Source organism: Serinus canaria, chromosome 4, assembly GCF_022539315.1.
Source record: "Serinus canaria isolate serCan28SL12 chromosome 4, serCan2020, whole genome shotgun sequence".
Taxonomy (NCBI): domain Eukaryota; kingdom Metazoa; phylum Chordata; class Aves; order Passeriformes; family Fringillidae; genus Serinus; species Serinus canaria.
This window is the reverse complement of record NC_066317.1, coordinates 49,758,284-49,783,934: the sequence shown is the minus strand read 5'-3', so window position 1 is coordinate 49,783,934 and position 25,651 is coordinate 49,758,284. Positions and strand designations below refer to the sequence as shown.

Genomic DNA, 25,651 nt, shown 5'->3' with positions numbered 1-25,651 from the left:
CAGGCCTTGCATTTCTCAGATATAACATTTCTTCACATAGGTGACTCACCAAGTTAGCAAGTCAGACACCCAGATTTGGTGAAACTATACACAGAGACCAAGCAGCATCTCCTTCAATACCAAGAGTGAGGCTTGGACTCAGATTCCAGCAGAAGTGAGACAAAGAGGCTTCAACACAAGTGTCTGCCAAGCTGCTGATAGCCTAACCTACTACACAGACCTTTTAAATAGAGGATGCAGAGTTGGTAGCTTCCTATGCATCATGTGACACACTAAACATTCATTTCTGCAGAAGGAAATACTTCTGGAATCTCTTAGGACAAACTGACGTGTAACAAGCGCTATTCCAGCACAACTGACCCCCAAGTAACACTTTCAGTGACTTTCAAAAGGAAGAAAAAAAATAAAAATAAATTCCCAGCACAGATAAAAGACTAAGTTCTTTATTAGCATTTCTTTCCCTAATTATGCTACAGATAGTGTTAAGCAAATCCCATTTCTCTATTTTTTCAAGTCTTTCTTAATGATCAACCCTGCTTTTCTGCTCCTCTGAAGTTGTGGGATCAATACTGCAAAGGGGTACCATTTTTTGTCACTGTAATGCAAACATTATTCTCCTTATTCTATTGTTCCCTTCACCTACAAAATCATGTCTTCTACTATAAGTGAAGCAAAGTAAGCAAGTAAAAACAGATTGTTTTAAATTTGCAATCAGTAAGAATAACGACCGATGTAAATATTTTTTGAGCTTTTTCTTAGTTCCCCAGCCCATCAGAAAATAAACAGTCTCATCCTACTTCAGTTCTTACATCCTCACCCCATCATAAGGCATCTATAGATCTCTTACCACCAATCAGCATACTGTTTCAGAACTTTTACCTGAAACTGTATTTTCTCCCTAATTCAAGATGCATCTTCAGCAGGAAATGGTTTCCAGCATTTAAAATAACACACATGCATGTGGAAGGGAACCTCAACTTCCTTAACATGCATATTGTAAAATCATCTATCACTTTCAAGTCTAAGAAGGTCTTCACTACTTCCAAGAGGAAAAATTAATTAGTAAATCACAGAGCAAAAGAAAAATAATTTTGTAGCGCTCTGAAGGGTAATCAGATGGAATTCCAAAAGAATTACAAGGAATACACTCTTTGCTGAAAACTATGATGAACAAATGCATTTTGGTATCACATATAAGAGGTGAACTACTTTAATCAAAGCAGCTCACGAGTCTGCAAATGTTTCAGCAAGATTCAATCCTCAGTACAGAAACAAAACCAGCCATATACATGGTAGAACTGGTTTTGAACATTCCCATTCGAACCTAACCTAGTTCCATAACATGCGATTATGCATAGAAAACAAAGAGGAAAAAGACATTTTTAACCAAAGAGTCAAAAAGTGTATAGGTTTGGGTTGGTTTTTCTTAAATGGTCTTCCCTGCTACTTTTAATTGTGCTCTCACAATCTCCAGCATGCTAGGGTTCCACGACAAGACACTCTGCAAACACCATCAAAATAACATCTTTCTTAGAAGTGTTTAGCATGATCCTGTTCTGTTCCAAAAACAGCAGCAGGGTCAGCCTCTCACTGAAGTAAACACAAATCTGATGATATGTACCTGGAAAGGTGCGTAATACAAGCCCTTCTAGGAAACAAAAGGATAAACAATACATGAAGACAAGAACACCTTAACATAATTACATCTCACCCTAGTATTTTAGAATTGAAAATTAACCTAGGATGGATATTCATGTCTAATTATTCAGATTCTAATTATAGTACTTTGTGTGTTACACAGATGCATTTTGTTCCAAACATGATCAAAACATGTCTCTTACCTTCTCATTGTTGTAATAAGAAATGGTCTCTCCATCAAATTTAACCCAGCGCTTCTGAAACACTCGTTTGCTGTGAATCAAAAATTAACACAATTAATATACAGCTAATACTGCTTTTAACAATGTCTCAATCACAAATTATAGAGAGATCAAATTTCTGCTCAAATGAATATTTTGAACATAGAGTGTAACTGTAGTTGCCACAAGCTCTGTTAAGATGCTTTCCAAAAATGAAAGCTGAGAACCCCAAATAACCATCTCACTGTTGTGCTTATGATGAGGATATCTCTGTTTACAGGCTATGGTACCTCCAGTCATTCCATGTCAGCACATCTCCCCAGGACTCTGTTTTCTGGCCAGTGAATGGATAGCAGCACACCACATCTCCCAACAAGTACAACACGAAATTAATTTTCAATGTGTGTTATCAAATGGACACCATTAATGGGAAATTTTCAGTGTGCCATTAACTCACACTCTATAAAGACCTTCTAAAAAATATACTTTTACCTTAATCTGAAGTAGTCCATTACACTCACTAAAAACATTGACAGCTTGTTTGTTATCATCTAAAAATGTCTCCATTCTGAAATCTATTAAAACAAGGTAATTAAACAAGAACAAGACCCCACTAATGTATTTTCCCAACATTATTTCCTTTCCTTTTAAATTAGTGCTCTGCTTTAGGATTAGTAGACTGTGATAGCTTATCAAAACTTTAATCAAATAGCAGCTCTGGCTTAATTAACTTGCATTATATGACTACAATAAATCATCATTTTTCATAACCTGGAAAGGCCAATGTACCATCTTTTTTGCATTAAAATGTCAATAAACTTCAAGATTATACAGGGACGAGTGAACCTAAGTACCACATACAATGTGAGCAAACTGGAAAGCTGTACAATTTAGAGTGAATTAACTAAAAAAAAAGAGCCTGTACTTTAATTGCATGATTTCTAGCAATTTAAGAAAACAGTATATATTCTTTTCCCCAAGGAGTCACAAACTGTTGGGTGTAAATTGGAGCTTTATAAAAAGAATGGGAGGTGTAGAACAGAAGGAAATATTCTATTGATATGCAGTGAAATAAAATACGACAGTGCTTCAATAGTTTGGAAAAAAAAATTATTTTTAAAATTTTGTTGGTTTTTTTTTTAATTCTTCGGATGTTTGAAAAATGGTATTGTAAGTAAAATAAACAAAAATGTATCATTCACTGAACCACCCCTGAGACAAAGTCCTTGAAATGTAGCTGTGGACTGTCACTGGATCAAGGCTAATGATCATGCAACTCTTCTACTCAGTACCAACCACTACTAATTTTGTGGTTAATTCATTATCTTTTCCAAATAATATATTCTCACATGGCACTTTCTTGAAGTTTTCATAACTTGTTCTCAACTTTATCACTTCAAATACAGCAAGACAAGCCAGCTGGAATCAAGAATTATAATTTTCATCACTCTGCTAGCTAACTGCCAAAAATGTTAAAAATAAAAAAATCCTGAAAGTAAAATACAACAAAAGCTACAGCTAACTGCAGCTCGCAAGAGATCAATATTTCAATAATTCTGGAAAAAAAAAAAAAGAAATATGGAAACACTCTGTGAATAATTATTCTTTGATTCTTTAGTAAAGGTGAACAATGGCAATCCATAAATGTGGACAAAACTTTCAAAACAAATTAAAAAGGAAAGAAAATAGTTTTGAGCAGACTGAAATTCTGTGATGGCAAAAAAGTTTTATTAAACCTGTTATTCCATGTTATTAATTACCTTCAACAATGTATCACTGTATCAACACAAAACAAAAATAAAAAAATTTAATGTCAAATCAGATTCCCTAGAAAGGAACAAGAAAAAAATGGAAATTGCTATACAGAGCTTCTTCCAGTGAGTTCAAATAAGGTTTTATTCCAAAACAATAACACAATAACATAAATTTCTCAGTAAAAAATTATATATTTCATATACTGAATTATATTGCTGATGATTATTATGGCAACAAATAATCAAAGGAAAGGCCAAACGCTTTCAGCACAGCTCAATATACTGTCCTAACAACAAGGAATGCAGATCTATTAAGGCTTGAGTAGAAGAGGAGTAGATGTATTATAGCACTATCAAATACAATAGCTTTAATTTCTAGATGCTAAGTCCTAGTGAAGATAAGAAACAGACTTAAAAAGTAAAATTGTGCCACTTTCATATAAAAAAGGATTCATAGAATTCATAAAAACATAGGTCATAAGAAAAATGGAGACTGAGAACTACAATTTAAAAGGAGGAAGTTACAACTTCATCAGAGTTAGCAAGTATTTATGATGGAAGAAATGCTAACGAAGCATTCGTTAGTGAAAAACAGTGTAATGATAGCTGGAGTTTAAAAATCAGTAAAAATAAAACAAAGCACTTATAACAGAAATCAAATATAAGATATGTTGTTGTTCTTGTTGTCGTCATCTGACTCCCAAATGTGACAGAGAGAATTCATTTTCTATTGTGGTCCCTCCTCTTCATTATTTATAATCTTAAGACTTGAGCTCAAATTCCTACCATCAAAATTTAGGCACAAAAATACATTAAACAGGAGGAATTCAGCCCAGGTGAATTCTAAACTCAAAGCTCAAGTAACACAGACAGAAATTAACAGGGCTTCCAGTCACACTAATTATTAAATTACAATCCAGGGCCAAATTAGTAAAGTAGTATTTCAGAATCAGAGTTTGCTTTCACTTACTTTGTGGCCCACCAAAAGATCAGCAAAAATGTAGCAACAGGAAATACTGGCACAAATTCATTCTGCATTTTTCCACTATAGCTCATGAGTAGAGATCAACAATTTTATGAAAAATATTTTCCCTGAGTACATGTCCTAAAAAAACTTTAGGATAGGTAACATCACTAAAAACTTTTAAATTCACAAAAGCTTGGTGCTCTTTCAATGAAAACAATCCCCTTTGCCCTTCCACTACAAATATTAAGCAGTGACTAAATACAAATTTAGTATCTCTCATGCAAAAAATATTGTCACAATTACACAATGAGCACTGCAAATACCATACCCTTGAGGGGATAATTTATCCAGCCATCCTGCTTTAACCTTCTTTACTGATGGTCCATAAAAGCAAGCATAAGGTGTTATTGATCCATTTCCAGTCAAAGTCTGATCTCCACCACATTGCCAAAAATTCATTTGTTCACTGGCCAAGTGATCAGAATCTCCACTTTGTATCTTACTGCAAGATGCTGAGTGTGTTTTGGTTTTATTTCTCCTTTTTTTTAAAGACAAAGTATGTTGTTCCACAGTAGAATATACAGATTCACTTTCAGATTCTTCTGGTGTTAATGACTGGTCTTCCTGAGACAAGGATTCATTTTTTGCAATTTCTTTTGTCTTCTCTTTCTGATTACTTAAGTAACTGGAAAGAAAAAGTAAATTTTACTCTTAAAATGTGTTACTACAACACACAAGTACATAAAATTAGTAGTTAGAGCAAATACTGGTAAAGTATATTATGTTTATAACTTGTATAATCACAGTGAACCACAGACCTGCTAAACACAACCTATCTTACAACTATGGCCACCCTGAATCCTACTTTCTCCATTCAACAGGAATAGTACCAAGACAACACTCCTTTGGAAGTCTGAACAGAAATTTAAAAGTAAATTCTCCTTCCTCAGAAAACTAGCTTTGCTCTTTTGAATACTTTTGATGACTTTCAGTATCACCTCTCTCTTCCCTCTCCCACCTCAACAGGAGCCTGGTGCAGACTGGATAACTACAAAGCACATTAGCTCTCACTTCATCAAGCCACTGGCCACTGTCTCAGGACAGGAGTGGTGAATGTGTTTTAGTTTTGTGCTTGTTTGGATGAGTTGGTTTTTTCCTAAGGACAAAGTAAATTATGAGAGCACTCAGACACAACTAGCTATGAGATATACCAAAATGGAACTTGGTCTTCCTTATTCTGACTGGGGAAAACAGGGACACTCCAAATTCACCAGAGATTCTGAAACCTAGTTTAAAGAGTCTCAGAAAAGCCACAGTGCCCAGATTTGCCTCATATAGGATGAGGTAAAGCCTCAAACAAAAGAAAAAAAAAATATCATGGTTGTGCCCTCAAAGCTAGAGATCCACTTGTGACATCCGTAAATAGCATTTTCTTCTTTACACTTTGAGTTTCTCAGTAATTCTTATTTAATACCATAGATTCTTAGAAGAATGTTCTTCATTCATTCCTAGATCCAATTTATTTTCACAAGCCAGGAATTCATTTCCATGAAGTTCCTAGAAAAGAAATATATTGTAACTAACATTTGTAACTGAAGGGGTAAGTGATATTTAAATTACTGTAGATACAAATCACACACAAACAGCCTAGTTAGCAGCACTGTTCTTTCCCCCATTTTCAAACATGCACTTGAAAGCTGATTTTTGGATTCTAATAAATGTTATTTCCAGCATTTAAGCATGGCCCAAAGAACCTGATACAAACAAATCAGATAAAAAAATTCAGTGTATAGAAATACCACTGCTCTGATTTTTCTCAAGGCACCACTGACATCCTGGTTTTGGCAGGGATAGAGTTTATTTTCTTCCCAGCAGCTGGCACAGGGCTATGCTTTGCATTTGAGAATGAGGATAATGTTGATAACACACTGATGTTGCTGGGTACAGCTTACTCTAAGTCAAGGACTTTACAGTTTCCCATGCTCTGCCAGCAAGCACAGGAACAGGAAGCCAGGAGGGTGCATGGCCAGGACAGCTGAGCCAAACTGGCCAAAGGGATGTTCCACAGCACAGAGCATCATGCTCTCTCCTTTCCACTAGAGTTACTATCAGCATTAGTATTATTATCACATTTTGCTTTGTAGTAATTAAACTGGTCTTATTCCACCATCTAAGAGGTTACTTGTTTCCCAGGTCTCCACACTGCAGTGGGAGCAAGCAAGCAGCTGTGTTCTAGTTACCAGCTGGGGTTAAACCACAACAACTGAATATTTTTTAAGCTCAAGAGCCACATGTTATATGCAGCTTAAGTACCATTTATGATTTGCGACTGCTAGCCTATCTCTCATAACAATATTTCTTCTTGGAATAAATGCACAGCCTTCACAGAACACTAAAGATAAAATAATGGCAAATTCAAAATCCTAAAGCAAAACTGAACTCGGACACACTGAATATGTCTCATTAGGGTTTTTTGGGCTGTTTCTTGCCAAGAATTTCTTCCTAAAAGGCTCATCTATTAACTTTTGCTTAGAAATCTCTATCACACTGCTTGGTAAACTGCTTGCAGTGTACAAAATGTCAAGGTTAACACTGCTCATGAACATTACATTTCACACTTCCTAAACTTAATCTGACAATCACATTGCACTGCTAGGCTTTTCAATGTGTCTTTCTTCCTTTAAAAAAACCCTAAATTTAACATCTTCATGCTTTCTGGCAGAAGAGTTTTAATTAACTCATTTAAGCTTTTATGTACATAATGAAGCTGAACAATGGCAGAAACAAAGTGGATAAGCTTTCACAACACTGCCATTTGTTTTCTGAGTAGCAGCACCTAATCTTGTGCTTGAGGACTGTACCTTGGCAACATGGAAAGGCAAGACTAAAAAAAGACATAGTTCAAAGCAGAGGAAGTGTACAGCAGAAATGTAGAAATCAGTCTGATGCTGGGATAAATCTAAGTGAACTGTCTGTCTTCCTCTGCCAACCAGACCCATTACAAAAATAAAAACCCACCCACACATTGCAGTACTATGCTGTAGCTAAAGGGCTAAAGGGGCTAAAAAAAAAGAAAAAACAACAAAAAAACCCAACAATATCAACTCCCCCACACATCAATAAAAACCAACCAAACAAACCCAACAAAAAACTAAGCAAAAAGCATCAATATACCTTGTAAACAAATTAAATAGAAACTCTAAAGCAATCTATCCACTGTTTATCAAGTATTTGCATTGCCTGGACTCTCCCAAAAGAATGGGACATTGCCACATTTCTGCACAACAGTTAAGAGGCTAATATCATGATGCATTGTTGTATTGCACTAAAAAAAGCATCTTCAGAGTAAAAATAGTCAGTGTCCTTTATCTTCATTTGTTTATTAGGATACAATTGAAATCCATACCCACTGAAGCTACATGGTAGTACTTCCTCCTGCCTGTCACGAACCACTACAGTAACAGTTTGATGTCCTGCTTGTGCTCACTCCATAATCTTCAATACTTGAGCAAGTGAATTCAGAGAGCCAGATAACTTCCAAGCAATAACAAACAAACGGCTATTTCTATTGCCAGTAGAATTTAAAATGTAGAAGTCCACAAATGAAGACAGGCTGTGGGTAAAGGAAGTTCTATTTGCTCACAAAAATCGATTTCAAACAAATGAAAACCCAAGCATTTGCATTGTCCTGTTTACAGAAATATCCTGCAAGATGCTCAGGCTCAATACAAGACAAAATCCCCACCTCCTTCAAGTGTCTGAGGTATTATGCAAAGCATTTTCTCATGAAATGCAATGCAGCCAGCCTTCCACAGTATCCAAATACTCAGCTCACACAATTTACCAATCTCAGATTGCATGTTTACTTTAGTCTGTCTACAGCAAGAAATAAAGTCAGTATTACACTCATAAGGCCTGAACTCATTAGAATTCAATCCTCCTCTGGAGGAATTCTAATATATTTGATTCTTTTAGCTAGATACAACAATAAAATGTCACTAAAACACTTGAATTTTTGTGTTGTTTTTAAATCGGCATTTAAAAAAAACCCAGTTCCTTCTTCAGGTTGCCCTTCAGAGGTTTCTCTTTATACTTCTCTTTCTTCCTGACCCAAACCAAAGGCATATTTTCTTTACAGCCTTCACTCCCCTGTTCTCTCATGCTCACTTACTTCCAGTCTGTAGTGACTCATTACCTATTTCTACAGTCACTCCCTTCACAAAAGCCTACAGAAGCCTTTTCTTTACACCAGTGAAAGAGAAGGAAGGTTGATGGCTAACTTACAAGCCTTTAGAACAAATTTTATTCTTAAGTATAACAACTTGACACCTTTTATTCAATATGGACAAACTATACTCTCATGACTTAACAAGAAGCAGCAGCAACAAGCTCTAAAATCTCAGATACTTTACAGTGTTATCTAAATATCCTTATGTGTTCCTAGGATATTTGTTTCTGCTGAAAAAAAATCTGAAAGTGAAATGTATCTCAAGATGTTTGTTACATAGTTGTTCTTTATGACCTTTGTCCTCAACTAAGTACTAACGGAACTAAAATCAGCTTTGAAGTTTCCAACAGGCATGTGATAAACATAATGCAAGAAACTGCTCACATACATGGAAGTGATATTAAAATCCAAACCTTCAGATCAGGTAAAGGATGTCATAATATACTGCTTTAATCATGATTCGACAACCAGCAAAACAGCAATTTAGTTTCAAGCAGTTAATCCAGTTGAACAGCATGGTATTTTTGTACTTTGAGCCTTTGTAAGATAAGAAAGAGTGCTGATGACCTTTCTGGGTATGCTTTTTCATAAACAACCATTTCAATAAAATGTACAGAACAATGCTAATAAGTAACAAGAGGGCTAGGAAACTTTTTCTAGGAATTAAGCTTAGACCATTAAAACAATTACAAAGAAGTCAAATTTTGAATTTTTAAAGACATTGGCAGAGACAACAATAACTAGCACAGGCAAGGCTTTGCATTGAAGGAAAAAAAATGAACACTCAAAAGTCAGCTTTGCCTGCACATAACAAGAACAAGTAGGAAAGGCAAGGTATGATTTTATGTGTACTGTGTGATTTTATGTGTACCGTGTTGAAAGGTCAACAACAACAAAAAAGTATAGTATACATCCAAAACAAAGTATGCACCAAAAAGAGATTACTTTTATTCCTATAAAACTACTCTCATTAGAAGATGAAATTTGTAACATTTACTTTTATTGTGAATTCTAAAGAAATTAGAATGGGAGAAAAATAAAAACTATTCAAATGAATGTTTAGAGTTTTTCTTAGTCAATAGTTTACAATAGTTTGAAAATTAAACATTAGACTGAAGACCAGGACAGAAGAACTTTCTGTTTTCTTTAATTCTATGGCTTGAGACTGGCTGGGAAAAGTATAAGTAATCACAGAAACAACCATTTCTGGTCTGTCTCTTGCTGAGACAGAAGCAGGAGCTGGAAATTAATGGCATTTGGGCAGATGCCTCACTAACTAATTTACCTCCCAGATCTCCCTCCACATGATTCAGAAGTCTGTCCACTTGTCATCTGTGGCATTCACACCAACTACTGACCCCAGCAAAAACGTTCACTTCAGAGAATCCTAAAAGTGATTTTCCAGGTATACAGCAAGTTTAGGAGATGCACGAAAAATATCATGCAAGAACTAAAAACTGCAAGAACTGAGAACTTTCATAGACAGGAATTGAAAAAGGGCATGGCCAAATGTGACCATCATATCACTTAACCTAATGTGCAAGCTGCTTTCACAGGATATGCAAAAGTCTGTGCAGAGATAGCCAGTCTTGATCTGCAGTTCTCAGGTGAGAAAAAAAAAAAAAAACACTTTTATCATTCTTAGTAAATTCTAACAGTTTCAACTTTCAACAGCTTACCCTCAATTATAAAGAACTGCACATAAATACAGCAGCTCTGTCCAATGGGGTTCAGATAAAAAAGAAAAAAAAAAAAAAAAACCAGAACAAACACTGGAGCTTCTTATTACTACTGAACATACAAAGTGTTTCTTGGGATTAGCAAAAGTCATTAGTCCTCATATATTTACATCATAAAACCTTTGCATATACCTAAAGTGACAGAAATCAAGTACTGGCAACTAAAAGAGCACAAAAAAAAAAAAATTAAGGCCAGTTTGAAATACCCAGCATGAAGACTGAAGACAGACTATATACATTTAGGCTTCTCAACTTACTTTAGCATCTTTAGCGTTGTCACAAAAAAAGGTTTCCCCATATGGAGAGATAATGGGTGGCTTTTCTTCAACAGAAGTATCTTAAAGCAGATAAATAAATAATAAGTAAATAGATACAGTCACACGGTGCTCTACTGTGAGTCACAAATGCTCTGCTAAAGCCATAATAAAATCAACAAGGGACACAGATTTTGCAGCTTGCAATTTCTCTGTCCTTCCCAGAAAAAAACTCTGAGGAACAAGAAACAATGTCCTATTTCTACATGAACTCCAAATACCTTCTTTTCACCACATACATTAACACTATTATTTATGTAATTTGATTATAACTTGCATACAGACATTTTCTTCTTTCCTACCCTGCATCGAGTTAAAATAGAAAAACCTTCAGTTGTCTAGTCTGAGAAGCAATAGCTCCAAAGCTCTTTATTCCTACTTTTAAAAAATACCAAAAATAAACCACCACACAACTCTTTTGTGCACCATCTTCATTTTGTCACCAAGTATTTGCTTAAAATAAACACACATAACTTCAAAAAACACATCTTTTTCAAATATGAAAGAAGTTTCCAGCTGACTGCACAAGATTTCGAAACACATCAGTAAACTATTTAAAACAATAAATTTCCTGTTCTTTCCAGGAGCTATGAGCACTCATAAACAAATTAAGCAGCATAAGTCAGGAATACACTCCTTATATCTTTCAAGACATTAACTCTGCTTAAAACAATCTGGATCTAATATTAGAAACTTAAAACACTAGTCCAAAATATATATATATATTAAAATAAATGAGGCTTAAACAGTAGATTTTCTAATTTTTACTTTATCTGGACATATTGAAAAAGTAAGTAAAAATGCAGAACTGATAAATACTCTTCTATCACATAAATCAATTCTTCTAGACCTTTCAGATGCCCAGTATTTTTTAAAATATGTAATTAATACTTATTTTAGACAACCAGTCCAAGGCTTCTTTTTCCTTAATATTCAAGATGTAAATATCAGCATGCTTAACTCACTGTTTTGTGAAATTTGCCTCCCAGTGCAAGAAATATTTACAAGGCCCATATTTCTTCTTCTCTGAAGGGAACTTGAACAAAACAAAGCACAGAATGAAAACATTAATTGAAATTTCCCAGAAAATAAGCAAAACCATCTCATGCAGTTAAACAATTAAAATTATAAACAAATATAGAAACAATAGTTTTTAATATTGGGAAATTTTCTGATTTTTTTTCAAAGTCACACAAATAAATTGCTCCCCTTAGGACACTGAATCCTTCTCTAATCCTAGCAGACATCCCAAATTCAGGGGTTTTTTTTGTGTTCTGAATTGACATTAAAAACATTCAGATTTCTTGAAGAATGGAGATCCCAGAGTTTTCCCCAACCTCTTCCTTCCCTTCTCCTTCACAATGATTACCAATGACTGTATTTAAAAAAGGATGTACTATGAAAATCTCCTTTAACAATAAACTTGCAAGGGGCCTGAGAATCCAGCCAGAACATGCTCCCAAACACTGAAAAAAAATTACAGTAAAGTTTAGATTTCCTTAAGTGAATTATTTCCCTCTACAAAATTTTAAAACCAAGATGTAAATGGCATTGCATTGCAACTGCCAGTGACAACCTCTACACATTTTGCACATGGGTAAGAAGGTATCTCCACACACGGCAGAAAAGTTCTTTTATTAGTGGCATGCTGGCCCCATGTATTTCAGTAATTTCAAGTATAGTGCAATATTATTGCTACTATTAATATTTCAGGCCAAGACAGCTTTATTATCAAAAGCTTGGAAAAAAAAAAAAAGTGTGAATTAGAAAATTTCTAATCCACTTTCCAGTCAAGCTCTGAATTCCCCTATTAACACAACTGTCAATTTTTCCTCTTACTTTTATTTTCTCTGCTTAAAATAGGAGTACTAAAGGTTCTCATGCATTCTTATAGAATATTCTGAGGCTTATAAATGCCATGTAAGATTCTTATCAGTTTTCCTAACAGTTTGTGGGTTCTCCATCATTTAAGGCCAAAGGCAATTATCTCCTACTAAAAATATCTCCTAACTTCTGTTTCCCCTTGTAACATATTGAGAAATTTTATTATTTTAAGATAAGCTACATTTAGGAGTTTAGACCTACTGTCCCATGAAGTCCAACTTGAGTTACTCCTAACTACAAAATGATGTTTCTTGGTGACAGAAGGCAGGCGTTCATGAACTACTATTTCACATAATTTTTACTCCACACCTAAATCTGCCTCAAAATTTTTATTAGATTAAATTCAAGATGGAAGCCACACCTTATAAAGTTACTTGACATTTCAAATGTTATCCAGGTTACATAAACTAAGCACCCCAATGATTACTTTATAAAATCCTGGGTTTAGAAAGCACAGGGTGAGTTGGGCCAATGAAAGTGGATCATAGCCTAGTTCCCAGATATAATTGCCCACTCTCCTGAGTCATAATTACAATAAATACATAGCAAATACTTTAAAAGTCAGTGTTTCATCATACATTTTACTAAAATTCATCCAGTTACACCTTTTGAAGCTTCATCAGCAAACTTACTTAATGTGTTTGTGCAAACTTAGTATGCTTAAAAAAACCCCGAAACCTAACCAAGTGAATTTCAACACAGATCAGATTTTTTGTTGGTAGGTTGGTATCTTTTGAAGGGTATTAGCAGCATTAAACTAAATTAAGACTTAAAGACAAACAGCTTTGACTTGTAGAGCCTTTAAAATTATGGAGGCTTTCCTTATGTAAAACAGTGAGTCATTTGCTTAGTTTCAGGGTGGATGGATAATTTTACCGGGTAATGAAAAATAACAAGTCAGCTTAAAAAACAAACAAAAAAAAAATCACACACACACACAACATACCCCACTTTTTTTTTTTTTTTTTTTTAATCCATATACTTTTCAGGACTAGTGTATTCTTTTTGATCATGCACCTATATTTATGTATACATGGCACAAAATCCTGCTGAAAAACCAACTATAGTTTTTTATTCCAGCATTCCAGAACTACATCTCTTTGCCATTTTTGGAAAGCAAATTTCTAACTTATGTAAACTAAAAACTTTCTGAAGATAAAAATAAATGAAATGAGCTCATTTTAAGTATATGCTTGAAAGATTATGTGTCATAAAAACACAACAGAGCAAGCTATAAAATGATAATAATTTGTGAATGCTTAATAGAATCGTAAACTACTTCTTGTACAGATTAAATACCTGGATTAAAAGAGAGAAAAATACTGAAGACATCTGTTGGAGGAAAAAAATGGAAAAAAAATGGAAAAAAAATCTTATAACTGTATCAATTTATGCCTTTTTCTTAGCTATTTCAGAAAGTGAATACCTCTTCTCTTGAATTTTTTCAATTCAAAAATTGAGTACCTCAAACAAGACTGATGATATTCTTTCTTTTGCTCTTTATTGGAAGGTTAGCACAAGCAGTCTGCCAATCACAAAGTGCACCAATTTTTCAAAGATATAATAATAATTTCAATTATTATTCAATGTTGACTTTGTTCCACCCTGTTTTCATATATGAAGAGGTACCGGATGCAGCTCAGGCTGCACACACTTCTCTAGCACCCCATATTCAGCATAAACAGGATGAAAGGATGTGATGAGGCAGTGACTGGTCTTGCTAAATGATGAAAGGCTGGAAAACTAAAACTTTGCACAGAGCTTTGCACCAAGCTGGTTTATTCACTATACTCCTGTCACCTTGAAAAAAAGTCAGGGAAGGAGGTCAGTGCAAGCAGTCAGTGCCTCAAAGTCTTTACTTGGCACTCATCTGCTGAGTGTTTTAAATGAAAGAAGCTTTTGTTTTCAAACTCATTCAAGACATGTTTTCTTTTCTATCTATCTCAAGACCTAACCCTCCCATAATGCAAACACATCAAAACTGCTCTGGCACGCTGTGTAAAGCTTTGGGGTTCATAGACTGCTAGCAGAGGTAAAGTAATAATGACACTTTACTACAGCAAAAGAGAGGGAGCAGCTTCTCTTCTAAAAAATTTATTTTGCACAGCAGACCACAGTAGAGATAGACAGCAACACCAGCTTGGCACCTCATTAGCAATCTTGAGTACTTGTATGCTAAGAAATGGAGTCTAAAAGATACCAGATATCTTGCACCAAGCAAGAAATTCCAACTACAGGATCTGCCAACTGCAGAAAACAAATGGCCAAGCACCATTATCTGTTTTACTTATTTATATCTTCTCCCATGTGCAGGATGTTGCTCAGAATTTTGGTCTAGTTTTCTTATTTCTCTTCATAAAGAATCAGAGCAATCCCACTACTGCACAACACAAGTAACAAAGATGAGTGACATGAAAAAGTCTAAAAAATTACATAATTCATCAATCTGAAATTTTATCTGCATATTATTCATATAAAAATCATATCTACCATGTTATAAGTCTGCTTGAGCTTTTTGTTTGAACAGATTGCTTCCCAGAATAATGCAATGTTAACTATTTCACAGAAGAGTGACTGCTAGTTGACATTATCCAAAGTATCCAAAGCCTCTCAAAATTAATTATGTTTAATCTTGTCCTAAAGACACATTAGTGGTTAGTTCCACCCACTGCAATATTTTGTCTTACAAAAACCTTGAATTTTTCAATTTGTGGTTTTAAACACCTTTTGACCAATCTTTAATTATTCTCTAACAAGAGAGAGCTCATAATGATACAATAAGGAAAAGTCCAGCTGAAAATAATCCCATATAACTACACATCAATACTGTAACAAAAACAAGTACTAAAATCTGCACAGTAACTCCCCTATTAAGAAAAAAGTGTAATTGTCACTTTTTTCTTTTTTTTTTTTTTTTATAATTCTGCACCCCCCCAGTATTACAGTACTGCCACACTGTTGGGCCATAATTCAAAAAAAGAAATAAGCCCAAAGTATTTTCAACTTCTAAAATGTTATGGTGTCTTTCCAGATGCCAGCACGCTTTGTAACAGGCAGGAGCCAGGAGCAGAAGTGAGGCACAGGGAAGTAGATAAAATTGGAAGGGAGATAAGTGCATTATTAGCAATAAAAAATGATATTGTTACAGCCCTACTATGGGGACAAGGAGACCCACTGTAAGAACTTTTTGTGCTAAAGGCACACAGAGGTGATGAGAAAAGTATTCCTTGCATAAAAATTTAATGACTTATATCCATGAATGACTAGAAGGAAATGCTGAGTTTACCAGATTTCAGCAGGATTTCCCTGCCTCTACAGAACAGCCTTTATACAATGTAATAAGGATGAAACCAGCATCTGTCAATAAGGCCACTTGAGGCTGTTTGCTCATGCATTCTGTGAGAAAGATAAAATCTTTCCTGAGGTTAAAGATGTTTGCACAATGCCATTTTAAAGTTCTCTGTATTAGTATTAGTTCTCTGCCCCTATGAAAAGGTTGTCCGAAAGGTTATCAAGAGAGTTTCTGCCAGGTTTTAGTTCTGCTGTGAAGTTCTTGTTTAGTCTCGATCTTTGGCAGACAGACTGGCCCCTCAGGATTTCCATATTATTATAACCAGAGCATAAAGACCAAGAAAAGATACTGGAGCTCACAAGTCAAACTGGTGGGTAATGAAGTTAGTGACCCAGTCACACATCAATCACTAACAGACTGGGAACTGGAGGATTTACTCCAGCAGTGGGAAGACTACTATATATTCTCTCAACTGGATGACTGTTTCTCAAAAGACAGTGAGAATACTCTTTTGGTATGTAATTATTTTTTAGGTTAAGAATCCTATTTTGTCTCAGCATGAATAGCTTTACTAAATGAAGTAGGGATAATCACTCTACAAAAGTTAACACAAATCTGCTCCTCACTGGAGCAGTATACCCCACTGGATGGGTACACTTAAGTTTCAATGAGCACAATTTCTTTGTCATTTAGAAGACACCAATGAAGCAGTTTTTAAGGCACTCAAAAAAAATCACTAATTGTTGCAAAGAAACTTTGCCTCTCCACCTGTTCAAACAATTGTACTACAAGATTAATTTTGACACTGTTCAGTAATCTAAAAACTTGGGAAACCCCTGCATTTAGAGCATGTATAAACTCGATGATGTTTCTAACTGCTGAGATATGCAGATGAAAAACTCAAGATAAATACAAAACATTCTTAGACATGTCCCTTCCAAGCATAGCTTGTGGTTCAAAAAATATTGGGAAAAAAAAAATGCAACCTAATGATCTGGATATGGCTACACCAACAAAACTTTGCATATGCCTCTGCATTAATTTTTCCTCTGTTTAAGACACTTAGACAGCATGACAACTATAACTTATTTAATAGATCCAACTCTGTCACAAATTACCCTGTGTGGAGATTTTTTGCTTAAAGACTACAATATTGTATTGTGATTGACTACATACCCAGTGCCTATTATTCTTAACATTCCAAGAATTATACTTTTATTAAGATAGGTCTTAAATTAAGTCCCAACAGAAGATATTTTTCTCAACATTCCATCATATTTTTCCAAGACAACCTATAACAACTAAAGCTTATTCAAGAAATAAATGACACTCAGTAATTTCTGATTTCAAATTATGAACTCAGCCATTTTGAAGGAAGAAAAATACACAGTCACATCATCTGAATACATAGAAACACATTAAAAGATTCCATAAACTCTAAAAAACCATCCACAGCTATCATCTTTTTTTTCCTCCTTTTTCTTCTGCTGTTTTCCCTTGCTGGAATGTCTCGGAAATATTTTTATACTAGAAACATCATTAAAAGCTAAGGTTTTGTTGTTATGAGACCACCAGCAAAAGCCAGCACATAATATGAATAAATGGTTGCCTTCATTCGCCAAAGTTAACAATTAAATGACTACTAGTTCAGAAATTAACCCAAAAGCCATCCTAAAGTTCTTGCTTATGCTTTATACTTTTTAGGAGCTCTATCTAAATCAATAAAGATTCCTTTATTTGTTAATATGTACATCCAGAGAAAATTGAGGAGATTATAAGGACACATTGTTCTATAATTTCCCTTTACGCTCTCATTTTTGCTTTTAAAGTATATTGAAGCTTAATCCTTCTTCAGTTAATTTGGCAACATTCATATCAGATCCAGTGTATTTACAATGCATATTAAAAAAATACACACCAAAAAAAATAGACATAAGAAAAAAGACAAAACCAAGAAACCCCAAACTGTAAGTTCTACCATTATAGTAATTTCTCATTAGTAATGAAGAGCAATTACCTTGATGAAGGTTGAACTTTACTTGATTCAGGAATTTCTGGTACAGGTCGATGCCTTAAGATAAAAGATCGGCTTGCTCTCGGAAATACTTTCATGCAGTTTAGCGTACAGGAATCATACAAGTCATTGTCTATCATTTCTCCTTTAAACTTATAGAATGGAGAATCTGGTTTTCTATCAGATAAACCACCCTCATCTGCAAACCTCTGCTGTTTGTTTTCCTTACATTTTGTCTCACATGAACGAACAAATGAAGGAGGATCACGGAACACTAAAGGGCCAATCAAGTGCTCATCATCTTGGTAGGCAGCAGTTTCTGTCAGTGATGCATCTTGCTGAGTATTTATGCTGGTATTTCTGTTTTGACTGACAGCTTTGAGTATGCTGTCTGAATTCTGGTATAAACTAGAAAAATCCAAATTCGTAAAGCTATCATCATTTGCCTCCATTGAGTTTTGCTCTGCAAGTTCAAACTTTTCCTTATTGACACAAGATTTTTTAGGAAGTTGTTCTGATGATGTTACAGGTATCAAGTCAGCTCGATCTACATTTGAATTACTTACAGGAGACTCCTGATCTGAGGATGAATATTGCTTCTCTTCCAAACCTTTCAAGTCTTTGAATTTTAAATTTTCATGGAAAAGAGAATTCCCTTGAATTTCCAAAAGACTGTCTAACTGTTTAAGGATCCTTCTGCGATGCCCTGTAGGCAACACTCCCATTTGCTGAAGCACGCTGTTATTGATTCCCACGCAATCTGTCACTGTGTTATAGCCATGTTTTTTAAAGTTAGGAAGATACTGTGCAAGGTTAATGTTGACCAAAAATTCTTCAATATCAGGGCCATTGCCTGTGGATGACATGACTTCATTCCATATATTGCCTCACACAGTCATGTAGAAATAGTCAGGTTGCATGCATGTTCACTAGCAAGAAAACCCTCCTGAAGTTGGTGTCCACCAGCCAGCAGAAAATATTTGTTTCCTCACGACACCTCTTCCAAGTTTCTTCAGTTCAAACTGATTTTTTTTTAAAGACTGCAAACATACAGAAAAGAAAAAGGACATTAAAAAAAATTCTCACCTGAACCTCACAATTACCTTGAATAAAATTGTGAAAGACTCCCAGTCAGTTGAACAGTAATATTTTTTAATTGTTTGTATACAATAATTTCAACAAGGGTAAACCCATCCTTTTATTTTAGACTATATAAAGATAATAGCAAAATCAAAGTCTTAGCACAAGTAATACAGCTTAAAACACATATTCCTAGTAGTTAAACATTAAGACGAACATTTAAGAGACGAACCACTTATCTACACACACACTCTTATTACACAGTACTTGCCTATCAGGGAGAGAAAGAGTTATCCAAGACCACAACTGGATCCTAAAACCTTCCTATTGCCACTTTAGCACCAATAAATTATGGAATAGGGCTTCTACTCCCTTATCTTCCAATCTCAAAATCCTTTTAACACAGAAACACACCTGCATTGGAACAAAGGGAAAATGACTGTCTAGCAGGAACACAGGAAACAGGTAACCACCAGCATCTCAACTCTGACAAGGAAGAAGTTTTCCCTTAGCCACAAAGAGAACAGGCATCACCCCATAGGCAAGTTCTGGCTGTCCATGAGTTTTTCCTTAGTACTTTCCAACTCAGCTCTTACACTCCAGATTTCATCTGTTTGAATTATTCTTTCTTTCAGGGCCATATCTAAATTCACAGTTTACAAAACCCAGGTGCTACTGTTCTGAAGGTGTTTGAAACAAGCTGAAATAATATTTCTTCAAAGAAGATTTAAGATCAGCAACACTCAACAGGTTTTTCACCTCTCTCTTTCTGTATAAAGAGTAATTTGGCCTTGGGGAAACCTGCTGATGGTAACAGCTGTCCTGGCATGCAGGTACTAGCCTTAAGCAGCCTGGAAAAGAAAGAGCAGCTTCAGTAGAAGAGCATTAAGATTTAAGTAGCATTTAGCAAGAGGAGAAATCTTATAACCAGAATTTGTCTGTGGAAGTAGGCATCAATATCTAATTCTTCAAAGTATTTCATGACAAAAAGTGCAGCACTTATGATCTGAAATTTAAGCTTAAAACATTGCCTACATTTTTACTGTACCAATTCCTATAAATGTTCCTTTATTTAAAATCAATCATCGGATTCTCTCTAGTCTCTAGCTTTATTTTTCTGGATATATTTTTATCAGTTTCGATCACTACCCACAATTCTCAGAAGTGACTTATCTTGAATATTAAATTGATACAATTAAAAGCTTTTAGACAGACAATTCTATAGGTCAATCAGATATCAGCCTCTCAAGAGAGATTAACTTTATTACAGAGTTAACCCTCAATTAAAGATTACGAATTCATTTAAATTCAAAAAGCCTTGGATTGATCTGAACAGATTAACAATCCACTTTCGTATTTACCTTTGTAAATATGAAAATCTACCCATCCTAACCTGCATGCTTATATAAACTTCCATCTTTCCTTTAAAAATTTGAAAACTCAGCATTTTTTCAAAATTTTCATGGCAGCCTCCAGTCATAAGGGATAAAATTCAACAGTACAGCCTCCACCCTCTTAAATAGATGAGTATATATTCTCAGTTTTTGACTACAGAATGAAGAAAAAATAGCACAGAAATTAATTGCAGGGGAAAATAATACCAGACAGGTACTGTTTGGGACAGAAAATAGTCTTTCAAATATTCAGTAATTAAATAAAAAACACAATCAAACAGACTACAAACAAAAGGAAAAAAAAAAAGAAAAAAACAACAAACAAAAACACCAGAAAACAAGAACCAAAGCACACACACACAAAACCCCTACAGCGTTAGCATATCAGTCTAAGGCTTTTAAAGTTGCAGCTGCAGCTGGTTATGTCAGCCATTTCCACCTTCCTTGACAGTTCTGGGTTTGATGATAGGATTTGGCTACTTTTTCCCTAAGGTGTCAGTGTTCATTTTCAGACAGTATCATCTTCTCAATCCTTCCACCTTTCATAATAACAAAAACTGCACCAGCGAGAGTAGCTTTAGCTATATTTATAAATAAGTATATATCTGTTATAGATAAACAAAAAATATTTATATCCACACATTCTCTCTTCTCTATTGTAATACTTTTTTTTCTACATGTAATAGCTTTCCCTACATCTTATTCCAGAACACCTCCAGTGTTACTTCAGGAACTCAAACAGCCATGTGTTCTCAGCTGTTTGGACTCTAACCCATTTTTGTATAAACCACATACCAATGCAAAGGGATACCTAGCAGAGAACAAACTTTGTGTACAAATCTGTAAGAACGATTACGTTTTGCTGCGTGTTTTATGAACAAAGCAGAGGAAGGAAGGAACTGCTTGCTGAGAAGACATTTTGACCACAAAATGCCAACAGTGCTGCAAGATAAAGCCCAAGCCACTTTCTGTTTCTGTAGATGTCTAGGGCAGAAGCTATCAGTGCATCCATCAAGATTTCTGAAGACATGCTATAGATCTGGCCTAGCTATGCAACTGGTTAAATAACACTGAGATTACATATTATTTTGTGGGTCTAAGCAAAGGGTTATACTGACAACTGATTTGGTTTCACTACACAAGATTAATGTAACAAACAGCTAAACAAATCTACACACACTGGTGAGCACTTTGCAGGCTAGAACATAAATATGCCTAAATCACTTCTTAAAATGTTTTATAAGGTTTGAATGCAAGAATGCAGAACTCAAGGACCACATTACTCTATTTTGATATAATTGTTATCAATTTAAAAAATAATTTCATCTTCTCCTTAGCTTTGATTACAAGCTAATTCATAACAAATCCTAAAGAACGTGAAGTATTAAAATGGAGTGGCATATACACATTTGTACAAAGAGATTCATTCTCTTTCACATCCATGTTTCTAGCACCATAAATTCGCATCTGTAAACAACATTAGTGCACATGGCTGCATACATTCCATAAAACAAATCTCAGAAGCAAGGCAAAACAGATTTTTCCTACTTATAAATAAATAGCAAAAAAAAAAAAAAAAAGAAATCAACCCAAAAAACCAAGAAAGAAACAAAAAAATGCAAGGGGAATTTGAACTTGCTTAAATAAAATTGATTCTTGTTGTAATATTATATTCTCTTAAGTAGCATAACCAAGACAAAAATCACTATTCTCAACATGGTTACGAAAAATAGGAAAATGCTATAATGGCTATTACAACAAAGAAAAACATCAAACTTCTTGGAAGACACCTGACCATTCCATTTTATCAAAATAGGGACAAAGCACCTAAACTGCTAAGTGAAAAAAGCAATACCAGGAAAACCATTTGGGCTTTTTTCTAAGAAAAAAGTTTCAGCAGCAGATGAATTGCAATGTGTGTAGCACATCTCAAGCCTTTCACAGAATCATCCAACTTTCTTTCATAGAAGATGTTTTTCACACTTCCTTATAAACTGATTGCCAATTTCTTCCTTTTCCCATCTTATGGAACGGACTTAGACAAGGAGTGGCAAAAAAACTCAAGAGTGGCCTAACAGGTCTTTTACTTTCTTTAACTTTTCTATTACTTCTTTTACTTTTCTTTTATGCTAAATAGCATCAAATAAAAATGGAAATTCTAATTCTCAGAACCCTTCCTCACACAGAGGGCAAGCACCTGTGTCTAGCATTCTGGAAAGCTAATCCACTAATTTTAAAATTCCTTAATTCTGATTTTTCAAGTTGAAAAGTCTTGAAGACAAAATTGACTGGGAGACAGACAAATCTTTGTTGAAGCAAGCAAGCAACCGAAATTTTAACAATTAAATGTGTGAACAGTAGCTTACAGGTGAACACAGAAACACTCAAGTGGGACTAGGCTTTTTTTCCCTTTGTTAATATCAATACAGATACAAGCCTGAAGAAACTGTCAAACCTTTAAAAGTTCATGGCAAGATAATCACGCTGTGAGCAATCAGTTCAACAGACACAAGCAAGTTCAGGCTTGCTCCCAACTTCTGCTAAACAACACACTAGATTAAGATCCTAATAAATATGTTAAAAAAAAAAAAACACCCAGCAAACAGTGCAACAGGTCTTACCTGAAAGAACAAAATCTGCAAGTAGTAAATTTCATCCTCATATTAAAATTGACTCCATAAAAACTGACAAGATTAACATAGAAATCATTGTAGAATAAAAGTCTTTCCCAAAGCTGATATTATACAATCAGCATATAGATTGCTTTTAAAAAAAAAAAATACTGATTGCAGCAATTGCGATAGAACTATTGCCTCTACCAATACAAGGAAGTAACTAAACATAGGTCAACCTAGAGGATAATTACAAAATAACTTTAATCACATCCTCTGTCAAACTGTTTCTTTGTTTGTCTTTCTTTTTTTTTTTTTTTTGTTTCAGAGCACTTGCCTTCTAGAAATAGGTTCAGCAACTTTCGTTACCTCGGAGTCAAACCTCATACTGCAAGAAATTCCAGTGGAACAACTTGCAGAGTCGCTGGAGTAAGGAATGGCATGGCATGAATAAGCAAAACTCAGGGTGGAATTGGAACTTTGGGAAGTTGCAGTGGCAACATTAAGGGTGCTGTACCCTTCATTCATATTCTCCATCCATTACATACTACAGCTTCTTTTACTTTCTTAAGTTTTCTGATAACATTTCCAGGTATATCATGGCAGCTAATATGAGGTCAGTTCATGTCTTCCTTCACAATAACGACTCGTGGAGTAAATAAACACTCAACAGTAAAGCACTGTTCTTTAGCATGACATTTACATACAAATAGTTGAAACAATTGAAGCTACAAAGAAAAGAGGCAGCAATACACTCCTTATTTTCTACCGTCCTAATTCCAGTCCGATCCCAACTTCGGTAAGTGTCGCTCATCTGGGACATGTCGCGTCCCCAGACACCGGGCACTCTCCAGCAGCTCTCCATGGAGGGCGCAGCAGCAGCGCGGGGCTCGCTGCCGGCGGCACCGGCAGCCGCAGCATCACCCCCGGCAGGGGCCGGCCCGGCCCGGCGGCGGCCAGAGCCTGCCCAAACCCCGCACAGCCCGCGCCCGCCGAGCCCGCCTTACCTCTGCCAAAAGCCAGCAGCTCACAGGGACTGGGAGGCAGAAGACGGAAGCGCAGGGCTTTAGAGTGCTTCAGTTTTCAGTTCTCCCTCCGGCTCCCCGCTCGCTCACTTTCTTGCTTGCTTTCTCTCCTTCCTTCCTGCCTGCCTGCCTGGCTGGCTGGCTGGCTCCACACCCCCCCCCCCCCCCCCCCCCCCCCGCGCTGCTCCCCGGCAGGCCGCGCCCGCGGAGCTCCTTCCCTCCCTCCGTCCCTCCCTGCCGCAGGCGGGGCCGCACCTGGGCGCGTCGCACCGCCCGTCGCCCTCCGCGCCCGGCTCAGGGAGTTCTGGCCGGGCCACATATTTCCGGAGGAGTCACTCGGAAAACCGGGCAGGCTTCGGCCCCGGGGTGCCGTGCGCCCCGGCGCATCGCTTCACAGGCCTCCCGTGCTGCCCAGCCCGGGCTGGCCAGGCGGCGAGTGTCCCTTCCCGCCCGGGCAGTGAGCGAAGGGCGTCCCGGCACCGCGCGGAGCCGCGCTGAGGACGAGCGCTCCGGCTGCGTGGGAGCAGGACAGCCTGCCAGTAATGACAGCTGTGAGCACTTGCTAGAAAAAAAAAACAGAAAAAAACCACCAAAAACAAAAACAAAAATCCAAACCCTAAAGGTACGAAGCTTACAGTAATTTCCAAGAATTCCCCAATTCTTGGAACTCACCCTTGTCTGTGAAAAACTGTCACTCAGATGAAACCAGCATTTTGTTACACAGAATGATACAGAAAGTACTTTAATGTGGTTCATTGGTGGACACGTCTTCTTCTTGACACTTCAATTAACACTTCAATTCTCATCTTGTCTAAATTCAAGGAGGTTTCAGAGGGTTTACAGTGTTGCACTCACCCTACTGAAGCAAAACAGAAGCAAAGATATACAGAGATAAAGAGGCCAATTATACAGGTGCTAATTTAGGAGCAAGTAAACCCGCGTTCTTTTTAAGACTGCTTCCTACACACTAAATATAGCCTTACTAGTAGGGGGACTGTTAAAAACTGCTGGTACCATGGTACTAAAATGAAGTTTCAGGATCAAAATTTTGAATGCAAACAGCTTTTTCCCTCTCCAAAGCTTCCAATTAGAAGTTTGCATTTCAGTGTTACAGCACTAATTCCCCCAGTGCCCAAGCACTTTTGAACATCCAGCTGCAAGTTCTAATTATTAGATACGTAATTATCTGTGTAAAAAAATAATAAAAGCAGTTAATTTTACCTCCTAAACTTTTAATATACAAGCAAATGTTTGGATTTGCCTTTTTTGTTTTTTTGGTTTTTTTTTTGATTATCAAAAGAAATTTATTGTGTTCTTGCTTGTCCTTTTATTAATGTTTTTGCAGCATCTATCTCAGACAAGGAATTGTCATTCCCAATTATTTGCTAAGGTGCTGATATGTTTCCAAACCAAGTGAGTGCACAGATGTGATTCAGGTAAGTATACTAACACCCTTCTTTGTCATAGCCTTTCTGGACTGTAACCTAAT

At 36.0% G+C, this 25,651-nt stretch overlaps 1 protein-coding gene across 1 annotated transcript in view; it reads right to left on the bottom strand.

The window, feature by feature from the left end:
- The window catches only part of ARAP2 (ArfGAP with RhoGAP domain, ankyrin repeat and PH domain 2), a 115,613-nt gene extending 91,295 nt beyond the window's left edge, over positions 1-24,318 (bottom strand). The window contains exons 1-7 of the mRNA XM_009101440.4: positions 24,145-24,318; positions 18,055-19,091; positions 11,827-11,897; positions 10,805-10,884; positions 6,055-6,137; positions 4,909-5,265; positions 1,842-1,911 (exon numbers count right to left, since the gene is read on the bottom strand). Coding sequence (XP_009099688.1) covers positions 1,842-1,911; positions 4,909-5,265; positions 6,055-6,137; positions 10,805-10,884; positions 11,827-11,897; positions 18,055-18,917 — 1,524 coding nt within the window. The 5' untranslated portion in view covers positions 18,918-19,091; positions 24,145-24,318. The remainder of the gene's footprint in view (positions 1-1,841; positions 1,912-4,908; positions 5,266-6,054; positions 6,138-10,804; positions 10,885-11,826; positions 11,898-18,054; positions 19,092-24,144) is intronic.
- Positions 24,319-25,651: the final 1,333 nt, after the last annotated feature.